A 16,174-nucleotide genomic window follows, 5' to 3' on the forward strand; every position below is an offset into this window, starting at 1 on the left:
TATGTTTTTATTTCGTGCTGTTAAACTGGATCTATAGCACTATGCAATTATATAATAGGAGTACATATAGTGTACATGAATTGTTTGCTTTAATTCATTCTGACCTTGTGGACGCCATTTTAATCCCAGGCCCCTGTAGTTCGGCTGACATCCTTGTTCCACTTTCAAATCATGTAACAGATTTCTGTTTCAGAGACATGTTGACGGTAAAATATTGGGCCTTGTAGTTTGCGCAAGGAAGTTAAATTCAAACTCGGAAGTATAGTTGAACGTTTATTAGTCTGCATACGAACCGGAATGTTAAAAAAAAAAAAGTTTATTTTACATACTATACAAAAGGTTTCACACGTATTTTGGACACACACAATGGGGGGGAAAACATGTAATTAACTTCATTAGAATGATTCACTCACCCCTGAAGTAAAGGTTTCACATGAAAATGAATATTTTTACCAACTCAGTTTTAATTTCTTGTACTTTTTGATTCTTCAATTACTTACATTTGACCCATTAGACATACCACTGCTGTTTAGGTTCATTTTGAAAAGAGGGGAGTTTCTCTTTCATAGGAAATTGGCTCTAGACAAGGTAATGAACATTTGTTATCGATAATACTTGGGAAAGTGAAATTGTTAGAGGATTCCATTTTTAGGACAAAGAGATTAAGCTACTGAAATGTTTTTTTTTTTTTTTTTGCATCAATTCTGACTTCAGTGACAATCTTTGCGATCCTCATTATACTGGCACCAACATCACACAAACCCATCCACATTCTAAACTCACGCTGATTCTTATTTTAAAAACGTATGCACAAGCTTTTCCCTTATCCCGAGTTTCCCAGGGTAGGATGAGGCTTCTGTTCGGAATGACTGCTGCTTCCATCTTAACCTGTCCATGTCAGGACCATGCAGTTCTGGGACGACTGTAAAGCTGCAACACAATTGTGACACATGATTGGTATAAGCCTTTTTGAAAATAATAAATTCTGTATAATAAAATGTAAAAGTGCATACTCATTCAAAGGTGCAAAATCTTGGCTGTTTGATTTAATTCTTTCTGTAAAACCTAATGATTGACACCACTCGTTCAAAGTATTACAATAGTACCAGTTTGCATATTTTAGAATGGTGGTAAGTGTGCAGCCCACTAGTTGCACTGTAGTGTCCAACGGTATATGGTGCTCAAGATTAGTATGTGGGTGTGGGAAAATCACTCGTAATAAATATGGAAAGGTTAAAGTAAAATCCGGAACTCCCTTACATAAAAGGTTGCAATAAGCTGATCTGGTTTTTTGGGGAGGGGGGAGAATAACCCCTCATGAAAACCAATGGGATAACCAAAACAGGAAGGGCGCAATAAACATCTTCCACATGCTTATAAAAACAAGAAAACAGTCCAGATGGAATATATCCGCACATAGGTGACTTATAAGCTCCTGTTGTCTGTCTTTGACATGATCTTTGGAGCTCCCAGCTGTGCTGCATTCGCCAATGGATAGAACAAGAGAAAGAGGTGTGGAGCACAACCAGCAGTCAAAAAAACAAAAGATCTAAGGGTGACTCCAATTAAAAAAAATATATAAAAAAAATTATTATTAGGTCCATGGGTAAGCAGGTTAAATCACAAGCGCAAAACGCATAGGTGGTTACCTGCTTATCCATGAACCTAATAAATTAGGAATAGGATATTCAGCGCTCGTGCTGCAGAAGTGATAGTTGGAATAATCCCTGTGCTGCACGTGCATGGAGCGTCTCCCCAGAGGCTCCCACTTCAGAGGTGATCCCCCCTCAAGAGGGGGGAGGACACCCTGAGAAACAAAGAAAGAAAATTGCACAGAAGCGCACAAGGGATGGAGTTAATAACAGTATTTTAATAAAACAAACACATGAATGGCTGAGAGGATCCAACCCCTTCTCAGCTCAAAAGGTAAAAGTAAATTGCCCAGAAATTAAAGCCATACATATGGTCTCTTAACATAAAATGTCTAGGAAAAATACATCACATACAACAAAAAACATTCAATGTAAAAGTAAACAGAGAAAGTACTAACAGCCCAAGGGGATTTGAATAAAAACCGCCATAGAGGACTAAATACCCGCTGACAGGGGGAGACGGACACTTACACTAGGGCAAAGGTGGGGGTCCACAGCTGACCGCACAGGATCCGGATCGCGGCACCTGGGAAGATTGAACAGCCACCACTAGAGCCTCAGGCAGGCTCCGTCTCAGCCTCTCAGCAAACACGCGCAGGATGACCTGTCGTGACCTCTACGCGTTTCGCACCACGTGCTTCGTCAGGTGTTCAATCTTCCCAGGTGCCGCGATCCGGATCCTGTGCGGTCAGCTGTGGACCCCCACCTTTGCCCTAGTGTAAGTGTCCGTCTCCCCCTGTCAGCGGGTATTTAGTCCTCTATGGCGGTTTTTATTCAAATCCCCTTGGGCTGTTAGTACTTTCTCTGTTTACTTTTACATTGAATGTTTTTTGTTGTATGTGATGTATTTTTCCTAGACATTTTATGTTAAGAGACCATATGTATGGCTTTAATTTCTGGGCAATTTACTTTTACCTTTTGAGCTGAGAAGGGGTTGGATCCTCTCAGCCATTCATGTGTTTGTTTTATTAAAATACTGTTATTAACTCCATCCCTTGTGCGCTTCTGTGCAATTTTCTAACCTAATAAATTAGCTTTTTTTTTTATTGGAGTCCCCTCTAGATCTTTTTTTTTTTTTTTTGGACTGGTTGTGCCCCGCCCATCTCGATTCTTCTTGTTCTACCGATTGCAGTGGAATTAATATACATTTTAACAAATCTACGTAAGTACCAGCACTCACTGTAGCAAAATGATGAAAACAGTTGTAATGCAGAATAAACATTTAATAATAAAACAAAACCAGAAATAAATCAAATGTGTTTGCAGAAACCAGTATCACAAATGGGCATGTCACAAAGTGAGGGGGGGGGAAAGGAAAAGGGGAAAAAACATGGAACACAAGGAATATACACAAAAAACGGAGAACGGAAAGTATGCTAGGGGGGCGACGTTTCGAGGGACTACCTCTTCACCCGGCCCATTCCCCCTGGTCCAAAAGGTCCCAGAGGTACTTCCCTAAGCTCAGGGTGCTGTCTATCGTCCCCTTTTACCCTTAATATACATTTTAATTCTTGCTCTCCACAAGAAAAACATTGTTGAATTAAAGTTGATTTGTAATTAAAATTCACACACTATTGCTTTTGAGTGCAGTAAACAGTACCCCTTCTGTCTCTAATAACAATTTTCAATCCCTGTATGCACCTTTCCCCGATTCTGTAATTAGCAGAGCAAGAATTGTTTTCTACACCACAAGTATCAGTGTTTGTTTTCTTTTTTTAAACTTAAGATATTCCCTACAGGGTGTAAAAGGTAAAATGCATAGGCAGATGTATTCCTTGCCACTATATGAGGGACAGTTTACAAGTTCGTTACTTTACCTCTTCACTGCGAGAGGGGCATACCGGACGTTGCAAGCCCTGCTGAAAGGGGTTGAAGAGAAAAGTCAGACCCCCTACCTTCTTCTGATACCCTCTATGGGTCATGATCTCTGCCTCCTGTTGCAGCAAGTCATTCTGCTGTTCCTCTGCCAGTCTCTCCTCTCTGTCTTCCACCTCCAGCCGTAACATGGCCTCTTTCTCCTGCAAGCGCCGTTCAGATATCTGCAGGAAGAGAAATAAGAATGCTTACCAGCTGGGGGAAGTGCAATGACGTTTCCAACATCTGCCTGGCTGCTAATTCTACAGCTGCACAACCTGCTCACTTCTGCAGTGTTGTTCAAGAAGAAGTAAAAGTAATATTCAATAGTAATGAACCTCCACGTACTTCCCAAACCAAAACGAGCCGCTTCTGACTCCTGTAAAGTGTGTGTTAATACATAGAACTCCTTAAACAGTGTGTGCTGAATCTGTATAAATAAGCATATATCCCAGATAAGTCATGGTCACCAGTGTTATGGTTCAGGCCAGTCCATCTTCAGATCGTACTGGTAATTATACCACTGAGCAACAAAAAACTGCATGCCCTAGACTTAGCGGGCAGGTATGAATTTGTGCCTGCATAAATATTTAATAAACATTGTCTCCTTCAGAAACCAAAGAATTTTAAACGTAAGAAATATCACACACTTTCCTTACAGCAGCAAATGTCCAATCTAAATCTAAATCTATTAATGTAATTATCACGTAACCCAGCTCCTGTTGGGGTCCCAACTATGGAAATAGTTCCACATCGCTATGTTTATTGAAGTTGTAAGAAAGGGAAGCCTCCAGCCTAGTGTTTTTCAACTTGGCTTCCCCAGGCATCCCTTAAAAAGTTCCTTGTCATTTTCAGGTTATTTTCATATTGTACCATATACAGAAGAATTAACAATGCATCTGATCTCAGACGCGCTATTAGAGAGGGTTGGGGTTCGTTACAATGCGTCTGATCTCAGACACGCTATTAAAGGGGGTTGGGATTCCTCAGAATTTCACATAGGGTTCCTTAACAAAAAAAAGGTTGAAAACCACAGCTCTAGCCAAGGGGTGCGCGGCAGTTACAGAGGTCCTGCACTCTTCCCCCAAAGCATTTAAATTAAATGTCGGGGAGTGCGCGAGTTCTCTAACTCACCTTCTCTCCGACGGCTTCGGGCGATGCATCGTCATAGCAACATGACGTCACATGACCCCACTACGTCATATGACGCTGGATACCAGATGGGGGGCGGCGCGAGCACTAGGGCTGGGCAGGCAGGGGGGCGCAGGGCCAAAGGTTTGCGCTCCCCTGCTCTAGCCCATGCTATGTTGTCTTTAACAGTTGTTTCATTGTTATAGTTTCCCGATTTAGACACTTCAGCCAACCAAGTAACCATGCAATCTCAAATGTAACTAGGCAAATTAGTGTCGCAGTGACGGTGCAGCACTAAGGTCGGGGTCATGAAGAACCACTGAGAAATGTACAGCTGCAGCCATATTTAAAAAGTCCTAATACAGGTTTATGTAAACACAGATACGGCGCAAGCACGACCGCAGTTTGGTGTGATTCCTAGCCCCTTAGCAGCCAGACGGGGGCTTTCAATTACCTCTGGCAGCAAAATGGTTAAGAGAAATGCAAGCCAGGCTGGGCATACTGTACCTGGGCCTCCAGCTCTACTCTGCGAGCGCTTTTCTGCCCCTCTTCGTCTCTCTTCTCTCGGGATGTCAGATGCTTGGCCTCTTCCAGCTCACGAATTAGCTGCTCACGGCCCAACAGCGAATCCTTCTGCGCTCGCTGGTTCTGTTCTATCCTATCCTGGATCTGCAGCTGCCTCCCTGTCAGCACCTGATTACAGGAATTGAGCAGGGTGTGTAAGCAACGGAGGGGGGGGGGGGGGAGATTGCCGCAGTCCATCCTCCCCTGTGCAGTATACTATAACAAACATGTTTAAATCCCAGACCAACGTGGCAACACATATTGGAGCTACAATAAAAGCGAAAGCTCTCAGCCGTGTAACACCTGGTCTACTAAAAAAAAGGAGGTGTACCTTTAAATGTAAGATATGTTTATTAGATTTGCAGGTGTAGGCTTAAAAAAGATACAGAAATATTAATTTAAGAATAAAATGTCACGCAAGTGGTACTGAAGCTTTAGGAGATACAGATTGTAAACCAGTGTCAAAGGTTGGAATCCGTAAAGGCCACATTAACTAAACATTGCTAAGTCATAAAGCACGATATGGCTCATTGTTAATACAATAGCACAACTTAAAAGCGGCAACTATGGCGGTGAATATTTTTTTTTGCGAATTAGATATATGTCTTATAGATATCTTATAGAATTATAGATATATATCTATGTATATGTAGATAGATATAATTTGAGCAAGGGGTTTCCGGAGCAGAGCCCCATTAAATTCAGCCCTGGTGACCCCTTGCTTCTGGGGATCCTTACCTCCGAAGTAGATGCCGGTAGCCGCTCCCCTCTGCTACCAGGGTTCACATTATGTCCGCTGTTCAAAGATTTCGTGCCCTGCGGACCAATAGGAAGCCGTGACATCATCAGTGCCGCTTCCTATTGGCCCATGTGATGCGGGAGCTTTAAACTTTAAAGCCCTGCTTGTTCAGCCAGGGCTGCTACCAGAACTTACTAAGGAGGTAAGTATCTCTGAAAGCAGGGGGTCCCCGGAGCTGAAATTGATGGGGTTCAGCTCCGGAGACCCCCTGCTTCAATTCTATATTAAAAAAAAAAAAATCAAAACCAACAAAAAACTCGCCTGCATGGATTGATCCTTTAAGACATTTTTCCTTTGTACAGTCAGTAAAAAGAAAAGCAGTAACAGCACAAATCGGGCCCACGCCATTACCTCCTTCATCAGCCGATCACGTGCGTTCCTTTCTCTCTCCCATTCTGCTTCCCTTTTTGCCCACACCTGCTTAGCTTCCTCCCTGAAAAGATATGGAACGCGTGACTTGCCGTGGACAGCACAGCTGGGACAGTTTACACGCAGGGGGCAGACAGCCTGCTGGGGTTTGGTCATCTATACAAAAAACGTCATGCGCATCACCACAGCCTATAATAAATACAATACATTATGCTTTGGTCTAAACCAGGGGAGGGCAACTCCAGTCCTCAAGAATTGAGGTTTTCAGCATATCCCTGCTTCAGCACAATCAGCCCCTAGAAACATAACATTTAAAGTCATGTCTTGCAAATTCACACAAGAATATGCTTTATTTCGGTTACCTGGATAAAATAAAATGGCAGCCACAGACAAAACCTTTTCGATTAACAAACAAATATTTACAACAGAAAACAAAGCTAAAGAACCCCTGCGGAAGGCATAGGGGGTGTGGTTAAATCAAAATGAGGGGAGATGACATTTTCTATATTTTCACTCACATCTTCCGGTGTCTTATTGAAATAACAGCTAGAGGTTAAAAGCCCTAACGAAAGTATTCCCATCTGTCACTTCTTCGTTATAATAAATGGAGGGGGTGGTGGGAAGAGAAAGGGAAAGGGGACAGCTCTTGCTACAGTCTGTGAAGTGGTGCCGGGGGTAGAGGGGTAATTGCGCAAACAAACACTTGCCTAGACAAGTGCAAAAAGACCCCTATATAATCAGCACTCACTCGAGTGCTGATTATATAGGGGTCTTTTTGCACTTGTCTAGGCAAGTGTTTGTTTGCGCAATTACTTCTTCGTTATGTATTAATAGCTTCCAGGCTGATTGGCAAAGGTCCCTTCTCTTTTGTATGAACACGTCACAGTGCTGTTTCTGTTAAATAAAGTCGGAATATAACCAGGAGTAACAACACGTCTCGTGCAGCTTCCCCGAGCCTGTATCAGTGTTTCCGTCACCATGCACAGTCCCCACAGCAGGATTGTCAAATGAGCACCCTATACCACGTAGCAGGGATTCCCCATGCTTGTTGCTTCTATCCCCACTGTTTATACTTTAATCACACCTCTAGTGTCATTTTGTAAAGTGCTGTGTACACTGTTGGGATATACAAACACACACACACACAATTATACCTACATACCATTTGTGTCCCCTTTAACTTCCTCCCTTTTCAGGAGCACCCCTATAGCTTCAGCCTACGCCATTAAAACTAGTGGCTGCCAGAAAGTCCAGCGACGCCACAGAATTGCAGCAAAGAAACCAATGCAGACTGGTGCACGGACGCACAAGAGCACCTTAATAAAAGGTTGCTTTGTGATGTTCTGCAGAGAGTTACTTTGAAAATATTACAGTATATTGAAAGTAATATGTGAAAAGTATAGGAGGAAATTAGTTTTTCTCTAATCATGTACACACTGGCTTTCCTAACCAGCGGTGAGTAAATAAAGCCAACATCAAGAATATATACAGACGCTGATCGCCACAAGTTCATGGATGGTGATGTTGCTATTTTAAACTGTAAGTACAATGTTGTAGGACAGCTCATAAGAGGATAAAGAGAGGATTATGAAAGGGAAATAATGATACAGGCCGAGTGCTGACTTTATGCTTTATGAGTAGTGTATTCCCTCCACCTGTGTCCTACCTGAATAAAGAGCACACTCCAGCTTTTAACACTAACACACACACACCACTAAGTGACTAACGCAGTGTTAGAAGGCCACCTTTAAATCATTTCTGAAATGCACCTTTTTGCTGGTAAATGTAGTCATCTTTGTGACTGTGTCATGAATATTACTTGTGAATGTAGATTGTAAGCTCTTCGGAGCAGGGACTCCTTTTCATAAATGTTACTTTTAAGTCTGAAGCACTTCTTTGCTTTGTGTTATTTATATGATTGTAACTATTACTGCTGTGAAGCGCTATGTACATTAATGACGCTATACAAAGAAAGACATACATACATACAATGTGTCACATTGTTTAATTCGTACATCTAAAGATCCCAAATAACAGCTGCCAACAGCATCTCACTTCTAGCTTCCCTGACGCATTCCATGACCAGTTGCCACGTCATTGGTGACCTAGGTTGTGGTTTTGCATTGAGAGATGGTTGGAGGTTGTGTGACGGATACATTAAGGGTGTTGTGGGTAAGGTCACCTGAAAAGCGTGTCCAGCTCAGCCTCCCGCTGCCTCTCCACATGAAGCTGCTCCTCGATGACGCGTTTCATCCAAGCAGCGTCAGCCGCGGCCTGCTCCCTTCTGGCCGAGCGCAGACGTTGGTCGTCCCCTTCCTTGCTTACGAGTTCCGTCAGGATCCTCATGTCCATCTCCTGCAAGGGGCGCAACGTGCATGGGTGCATCTTATCTAATAACCTATTGACCTTACAGCCCAAGATTCACTGCAGGATAATACATGCGGACTCTCAGCATGGTATTCCCTGAGGGCAACGCAACTCCTGCAGTGCCTACTTGGATTAAACAAAATATTAGCATCACTTTCCAAATTTGTCCAAGGAAGGAATTGAACCGTTAAGCTTTGGCATTCAAGACCACACTTTACCCCTATCCCAAGTCTCCGAGGAGGCGACAGACCTAGCATCCCTGCAGCTCTGCCTCCCATCATACATCATCTCTTTCCGGTTGTCTTTCGTTTTTATGGTTTCCGTGGATTTGCCCCATGCTTTTTATTTATAATTTGGTCACAAAAACTACCTTCTCTGAGTCTCTGTTCTATGCATCCACCTCCCTTTTAGCGATGGAGGACACCTTATTTCCATGAATACAGAATGTGTCGCTTACCAACTCTGCTTGGACCAGTTGGGCGCGCCTCTTCATCTGGGCGTTATATTGGCGGCTCAGGAAGTGACTGGGGAGAAGAGAGCAGGTGAATGTAAGTGAGCTGTTCTGCTGAAGACAACAAAATACAGCCGCAGGGCTAGCTCATTTGCTTGTTTAATAGAAGCCCCGGATAAAGGCTTTTGCACCAGATGGTCCTGCAAAGGGGTTAAAGGTCAACTCCGTGGGCAATTTACAGAAATTAACAACGCCTACCTTGTTTTATCACGTAGTGCAATGGTTGGCAACCCTATTTTATTCTGTGCCACCAGTACAAAAGGAACAGGCTCCTGTGCCACCAACTATTTACAAGTCAAAGTATCGGCTACCTTTAGTCTATTATAGCACGTTCAACTCTTAATTGGACAGTCCCTCTTAGGATCAAAGTAAACTAATGGCAGTGACGTGTAACGGTACATTTCTAAGATGTTCTGTATCAATGTTTGAGAACCAATAAATGTGTGTGTGTACACACACACACACACACTTTAAAAGTCCAGATGTCGATGTGTGTACACACACACACAAAGAAGGCCAGCATAGGGCAGTGCTCTCTCCTGCATGTGCCGTCAGCGGCCTTCTCTATAATGCTGCTCCGGCTGCGAGGGAAGAAAAGCTGTGTCCGCCCATACCCAAGCTCTGTTTTCTTCCTGCGATCCTCCATCTTCTTCCTCTCCTCCTCGAGCTCTTCCACCTCCCACTGCTGCCTCAGCAAATCCTCCTGCTCTTTCTTCAGCTTTTTCGCCTGGCGCAGAAAAGAAATAAAAAGAGAGGACTGAGGGGATCATTATGGCCTGTCAACCACTTCGGCCCATAGTCACTAAAGGGTGCTAAGCCTAACTACCATTAAAATGAATGGGAGTTAGGATGTGCTAATGTTTAGCACCAGTTAGTGAATGTGGGCAAGTAGTTAACATAAGTCTTACAGACTTGAAATAAGACCCACTTATTGGGAGATAGAGAGAGATGATAGAGATATAGAAATATAGATAGAGTTCTATATCACAAAGCAATAAGGCACTCAGGAGTTGTGTTACCATCAGGCCACAGGGGAATATTGCCGGCTGGTAACCCACTCATTCCTTTCATGGAGTCTTATTGGCCCCTTATTCAATATAGTGACCCTGCTCACCTCCAACTCCCCCAGTTTAAGTTCTTCCATCTGCTGCCGCAGAATCGCGACGCGTTCCTCCTCCGCCCACCTGCGCTTCTCCTCCTCTCTTTTCATCCGCTCCAGGGCTTCCCGCCTGGCGATCTCATATTCGTTTTCAAACCTTTTCTTCTCTTCGTGCTTCGCTGCTTTATCCTGGAAAAGGGATCAGGGGGGCTGTTTAAACATCATGATCGTGTGTGTTGAGTCACACAAGTATAAGTGTTTCACTGCTTCTTATTAAAATCTTTGACGCATTTTCACTGCTGACTCATGGTTCCAGGTTTTTTTGTTTTCTTTTTTGATTTAGTTATTACAGGCTTATTGTGAGTGCTTAATATAGGGATCTTATTAGTCTTTGTGTGTTTTCAAAGTATAAGTGTGTGTGTGTGTGTGTGTGTGTGTGTGTGTGTGTGTGTGTGTATATATATATATATATAATATATACACACACACTTGTAAATTATAGCATATAACCCATCTATACACATGCACAAAACGCCTGTGTGTTTATATCAAATGGAAATATTACTGTATGCTCATTTACATGTCTTAGACAGGTCTGTAACCCTGCCTTTCACCATTGTCACCCAGCACACAGTGCTTCCACTGCAGCAAAGGATTCTGGGAAATTACATGCAAATGAGCACACCTTTTGCTTCAAAGCCATATAACATGGTCCCCTTGCTGCATTACACAGCTTTTGAGCACAGCCTTGGTTAAGATGCATAGCCAGGAGATAGGAGATAGAGATATACACACACGTTTGTACATGTGTATAGATGGGTTAAATGCAATAATTTACCGTCTAACAGCAGCAGCTGTGACAATAATTTAAAAAAGTCAAGAATCTAAAATATACAAGCATTAACATATGAAGCAAAATGTCAAGATATTTATTTAATGAATGAAAGATGTCAAAATAATGCATGTATGAAGAAGACTAAAATCCAAAATGTTAATTTAAAAATAAATGAAAAATAATAACAAATACATAAAACGGTTGCATAATTGCTAATGAAGATATTCACTCATCAGGATCCAAACGGTTTAAGTAGGTTCTCTCAGGCAAAGGTTGAATACTTTACCTCATTTCTCTCTGTAACCTGCTCCCCCCAGGCATTAACCACGTGCTTTTTATGCAGGCTGGATTCAATCTACGAAGTAAAATGTAAATCTGTATATCCAGAGACTCATAGAAAGTAACTCACATCAGTGAGCAGCAGGATAAAGCACTTATCGCAGTCACTTCCAGTCATTTGAAACTATTGAACGACCTCCACATATCTGAACAAAGTGTGCCCTTAAAACTGGAGACGGGCAGGAAATCGGAGAATGTAATGCTTCAGTGAAAGGGTAGTGCATGCATGGAACAGCCTTTAGGCAGGGTACACTCCAAAATAATTCAAAACTGCTTGATACAAGGGAATCCTACATGTGCAAATGAGCGCCAAATCAAGCCCAACTCTAATAGTTCCAGGTTATGGCAGGGATAGGCAAAATATGCCCACCAAATGATTCTATCCAGCCCCCCACAGGTAGTAAGTACCTCTCTCTCCCCACACCCCTCCCTGGGCCCTATCTGTGGTGTGGGGCCTCCCTCTCCCCACACCCCTCCCTGAGCCCCCTCTCTCCACACCTCTACCTGGGCCCTCTCTCTCCACATCCCTCCCTGGGCCCCCTCTCTCCACACCCCTCCCTGGGCCTCCTCTCTCCACACCCATCCCTGGGCCCCTCTCTCCACACCCCTCCCTGGGCTTATCTGTGGTGCGGGGCCTCCCTCTCTTCACACCCCTCCCTGGGCCCTCTCTCTCTCCACACCCCTCCCTGGGCCCTCTCTCTCTCCACACCCCTCCCTGGGCCCTCTCTCTCTCCACACCCCTCCCTGGGCCCTCTCTCCACACCCCTCCCTGGGCCCTCTCTCCACACCCCTCCCTGGGCCCTCTCTGTCCACACCCCTCCCTGGGCCCTCTCTGTCCACACCCCTCCCTGGGCCCTCTCTGTCCACACCCCTCCCTGGGCCCTATCTGTGGTGTGGGCCCTCTCTCTCTCCACACCCCTCCCTGGACCCTCTCTCTCTCTCCACACCCATCCCTGGACCCTCTCTCTCTCCACACCCATCCCTGGGCCCTCTCTCTCTCCACACCCCTCCCTGGGCCCTATCTGTGGTGTGGGGCCTCCCTCTCCCCACACACCTCCCTGGGCCCTCTCTCTCCACACCCTTCCCTGGGCCCTACCTGTGGTGCGGGGCCTTACCCGGCTTCCCACACCCTCAATATGTAAACGTATATATTTAATGGCTGCTCAATTACATGTTTTCATTTAACCTCATTTCCTATTGATGTTAATCCTACCTTGTTCATTCCCTGCACGTACAAGTGCAAGATGTCATCTACTGTACATTAAGTGTGTGGCCCGCCAAGCTTACCAAAACTCGTGACGTGGCCTGACCACCAAAATAATTGCCCACCCCTGGATTATGAGCAAGTAGTAGCTCTGTGTTTATTTTCTAATGTCGGCAACGTGCCGATGTTTCTTCACGGAAGTCTCTTTACCTCCCGCAGCTTCACATTATTTTTCTTCCAGCGCTCGTACAGAAACTCCTCTGCGACCTTTTAATGGACGAGAGGAAATAAGTTTGTATGGATTCGCAGATGATTACCGAAGTGTTCATCGTAACCCCTACTGTACTGACTAACGGCCCTGCCGGCAAATAACCTGTTTCCTCCGCTCCTCTCGTGCGGACTTCAGACCCTCCGCCCTCTCCCTCATCTCGCTGATACCCGGCTCCTTGTTCTGACGGAGCTCTCTCAGCTCCGACTCCAGCAGGTCTCGCTCCTCTTGCAGCAGCGCGCGCAGCTTCTCCCTCCGCCGCTCCAGGGTCATCATCTTCTCCTCCTTCTGCCTCACTCGGTGGAACGCGTTCATGCTGGAAAAGGTGGCGGCAAAATGCCCAGTATTTAAATCTTCGAGGCCCGGTGGGCCTGCGATGCATGTTATATTTCTATCCCCCTCTAGAAATCCTAATGCAGCTATTCCCTAGATTCACCTCCAATAGAAGGGGTCCTACTGATTTCACCCCCAGGACCCGAGATACTTACCGGTGAAGTTACCGAGAAGGGATTAAATCTTGCAGGGGAAATAAAATGGCTGCCAAATCTCAGCCCATCATTGGTTGTAGCTTCCTAATGGACAGCACTCTTTATAAATACCCTTTAAAAACCAGGAAGTAACACTGGTAACTTCACCAGTATGTATTTCCGGTAATAGGGAGTTCCAAAGCTGAAAATAGTGTGGTTCTGCTCTGAAAGACCCCCGTGCCAACTGTAAAAAAACAAAACGGAAGCCAGTTAGGATGGATTGCTTCTTTAAAAGAGTATAGGCCCCTTACTCAACAGATTGAAAAGATGTTTTCCAAGTACCGAGGAAGAGATCAAGTTTATTCAAAAGAATGGGGCTAAAATCTTCTCCACCATAGGAAACACGGCTTCACAGCATATTAGATAGGGGCTAATGTATGTCCCCCCCCCTCTAAATCACATATAAGCCTGCAATTCCATTGACGGTTCCTGAATTAATTGGTTCCATCATTTGGCTACGCCTTAGAATAGAGTTTGTTACCTCTGCTGATAAGACTGCCGGGAGCTCCACTGCGCTTGTTTACTGCTGCACACCCCAGACTGTTTAAAATACTGGCTGGTCTGGTCCCATTGACGGCGGAAGCGAGCCTCCTGCTCTCTCTGACGCACTATCTGCTGCTCCAGCTCCCGGCTCCGGCCGTGCCAGGAAGGGGGGAGTGTGGGCAATGCCATCTGATCAGGAAATAGAACCGGGGGAACGAGAGCGGTGAAATCCTTAGGCCGAGATTTACTAAACGGCGCTAATTCTCAGTGTACCTTAACTCTTAGTTTGCTGCTAGACGGACCTGCAACGCGTCACTGAGCACTGGGGCAGCCGAAGGGTTAATATCCATTTCAAACAAAACGAGGCACTTGGGAGCTTCATCATTATTTGATCAGAGTCATATCCCTGGTAAGCCATACAAATATATCGCAAAAGAGGCACACAGGAATTCATTTTTGGTTGGAGGAGCACCAATAAAATAAACAAAGATTGTAGGCAACGGTATATTTTATATATATATATAAAATATGCTGAATTTTTCCATATTCGGACCTGCTTACTTCTTTCCGTAGCACCCAGGCCAGTACATTTTTTAGGCAAATTCAGCACTTACAGAACATAGAAAAAAAAATGAGCGCTTTTATTAACACATCAAAGTTTCGGCTCAAATAAGAACATCTCTCTTGTTTCAGCCAAAACGTTGGCGTCTTAATAAAATCCCCATTTATTTTTTCTAAGCCTAGGAGTGCCGTATCTTTCCATATCAATGATAAAACAAGGCCTGGGGATACTTCACCCAAGCCAGTGTCATTGTAACATTTCACACTTTAATTATGTACGTACACACACACACGTACACACGCACGTAATTATACCAAGTAATGAAAAAATAGGCCAACAGAAACCAGCTAAATCCTGACCGCCTTATTACATTTCACATTGTAATTATATTATATATAGAAATACTTCACCCGAGCCAGAGGCCGATGACACAAAACACAGCACTGCAAGATCAATGTTTAAAAAGTATAATGTCGCCCAATGCAAAAAAGGAAAACACTCTATGGGACCTTCATGCCACAGCACTGATGAGCACCACTGCTCTATGGGACCTTCGTGCCACAGCACTGATGAGCACCACTGCTCTATGTGACCTTCATGCCACAGCACTGATGAGCACCACTGCTCTATGGAACCTTCGTGCCACAGCACTGATGAGCACCACTGCTCTATGGAACCTTCGTGCCACAGCACTGATGAGCACCACTGCTCTATGGGACATTCATGCCACAGCACTGATGAAGGTCCCATAGAGCAGTGGTGCTCAACTCCAGTCCTGAAGACCCCCTTCGTCCCCCCCAACAGGTCAGGTTTTAAGGCTATCCCAGCTTCAGCACAGGTGGCTCACTCAGTGTCGCAGTCGAAGACTACCCCACCTGTGCTGAAACTGGGATAGCCTTAAAACCTGAATTGTTGGAGGGGGGGGGGGGGGGGTCACAAGGACTGGAGTTCAGCACCACTGCCATAGAGGGTCAAAACGTTGTTTTGTTTTTTGCATTGGGCGAGATTATACTTTTTAAACATTGATCTTGCAGTGCTGTGTTTTCTTTTATCGCCTCTGGCTCGGGTGAAGTATTTCTATATATAATATAATTACAATGTGAAATGTAATAAGGTGGTCAGGAATTAGCTGGTTTGGCCTAATTTTGAACTACTTTGTACAATTACATGTATATATACATATGATAGTGTTAAATGTTACAATGCCATATCCATGCATCACCCCATATAATTACAGTGAGAAATGCAATAAGGCACTCCCCAATTATGGTTTATATACATATAATACAAGCAATGAGGCACTCAGGAGATATATATATATATATATATATATATATATTACAATAAGGCATTCAATATATATATACAATGAGGCACTCAGGATTTGGGTTACCATAATGGGGATATAACCGGCTGGTAACCTAACTCTTGAGCGCACCCGCACCCTCAAAATGAAATGACATCTGCCCGGTCTCGTTTCCCTCTCACCAGTACCGCGCTCCGCCGGATCACTGACTCCCTGTAACTGTCACTACCACCGCTAACACTCAGCGCTCGCTTCCTCTTCCGGTGTCGCTCGGTAACCAGGGCGACGCGGCTACGGCGGCCGA

General features: G+C 44.4%; 1 protein-coding gene across 7 annotated transcripts; it reads right to left on the reverse strand.

The window, feature by feature from the left end:
• Positions 1–260: 260 nt before the first annotated feature.
• Positions 261–16,160, reverse strand: TCHP (trichoplein keratin filament binding). 7 transcript variants are annotated; one of them, XM_075568752.1, is made up of 13 exons: positions 16,053–16,160; positions 14,001–14,191; positions 13,098–13,308; positions 12,935–12,991; positions 11,468–11,536; positions 10,362–10,535; positions 9,862–9,974; positions 9,194–9,260; positions 8,552–8,724; positions 6,352–6,433; positions 5,145–5,330; positions 3,470–3,691; positions 261–930 (listed from the first exon to the last, which is right to left on the reverse strand). In XM_075568752.1, the coding sequence occupies exons 2-13, from the start codon at positions 14,189–14,191 to the stop codon at positions 898–900; spliced, it is 1,578 nt and encodes a 525-aa protein (XP_075424867.1). In that variant the 5' UTR covers positions 16,053–16,160; the 3' UTR covers positions 261–897. The 7 variants fall into 7 exon arrangements, with proteins under 7 accessions (XP_075424867.1, XP_075424869.1, XP_075424868.1 ...); XM_075568754.1 differs by having other exon boundaries at positions 16,059–16,140; XM_075568753.1 differs by having other exon boundaries at positions 16,009–16,116.
• Positions 16,161–16,174: the final 14 nt, after the last annotated feature.

This window comes from Ascaphus truei, chromosome 13, assembly GCF_040206685.1.
Source record: "Ascaphus truei isolate aAscTru1 chromosome 13, aAscTru1.hap1, whole genome shotgun sequence".
Taxonomy (NCBI): Eukaryota; Metazoa; Chordata; class Amphibia; order Anura; family Ascaphidae; genus Ascaphus; species Ascaphus truei.

Bases quoted from the DNA above. Each gene is read 5' to 3' on its own strand.
- TCHP (XM_075568750.1), bottom strand. From the start codon at position 14,352: ATGGATATTAACCCTTCGGCTGCCCCAGTGCTCAGTGACGCGTTGCAG. The intron at 9,975-10,361 runs GTGAGCAGGGTC...TTTCTGCGCCAG, and splicing joins TTAAACTGGGGGAGTTGGAG to GCGAAAAAGCTGAAGAAAGA. The intron at 8,725-9,193 runs GTAAGCGACACA...CGCCCCTTGCAG, and splicing joins AACTGGTCCAAGCAGAGTTG to GAGATGGACATGAGGATCCT.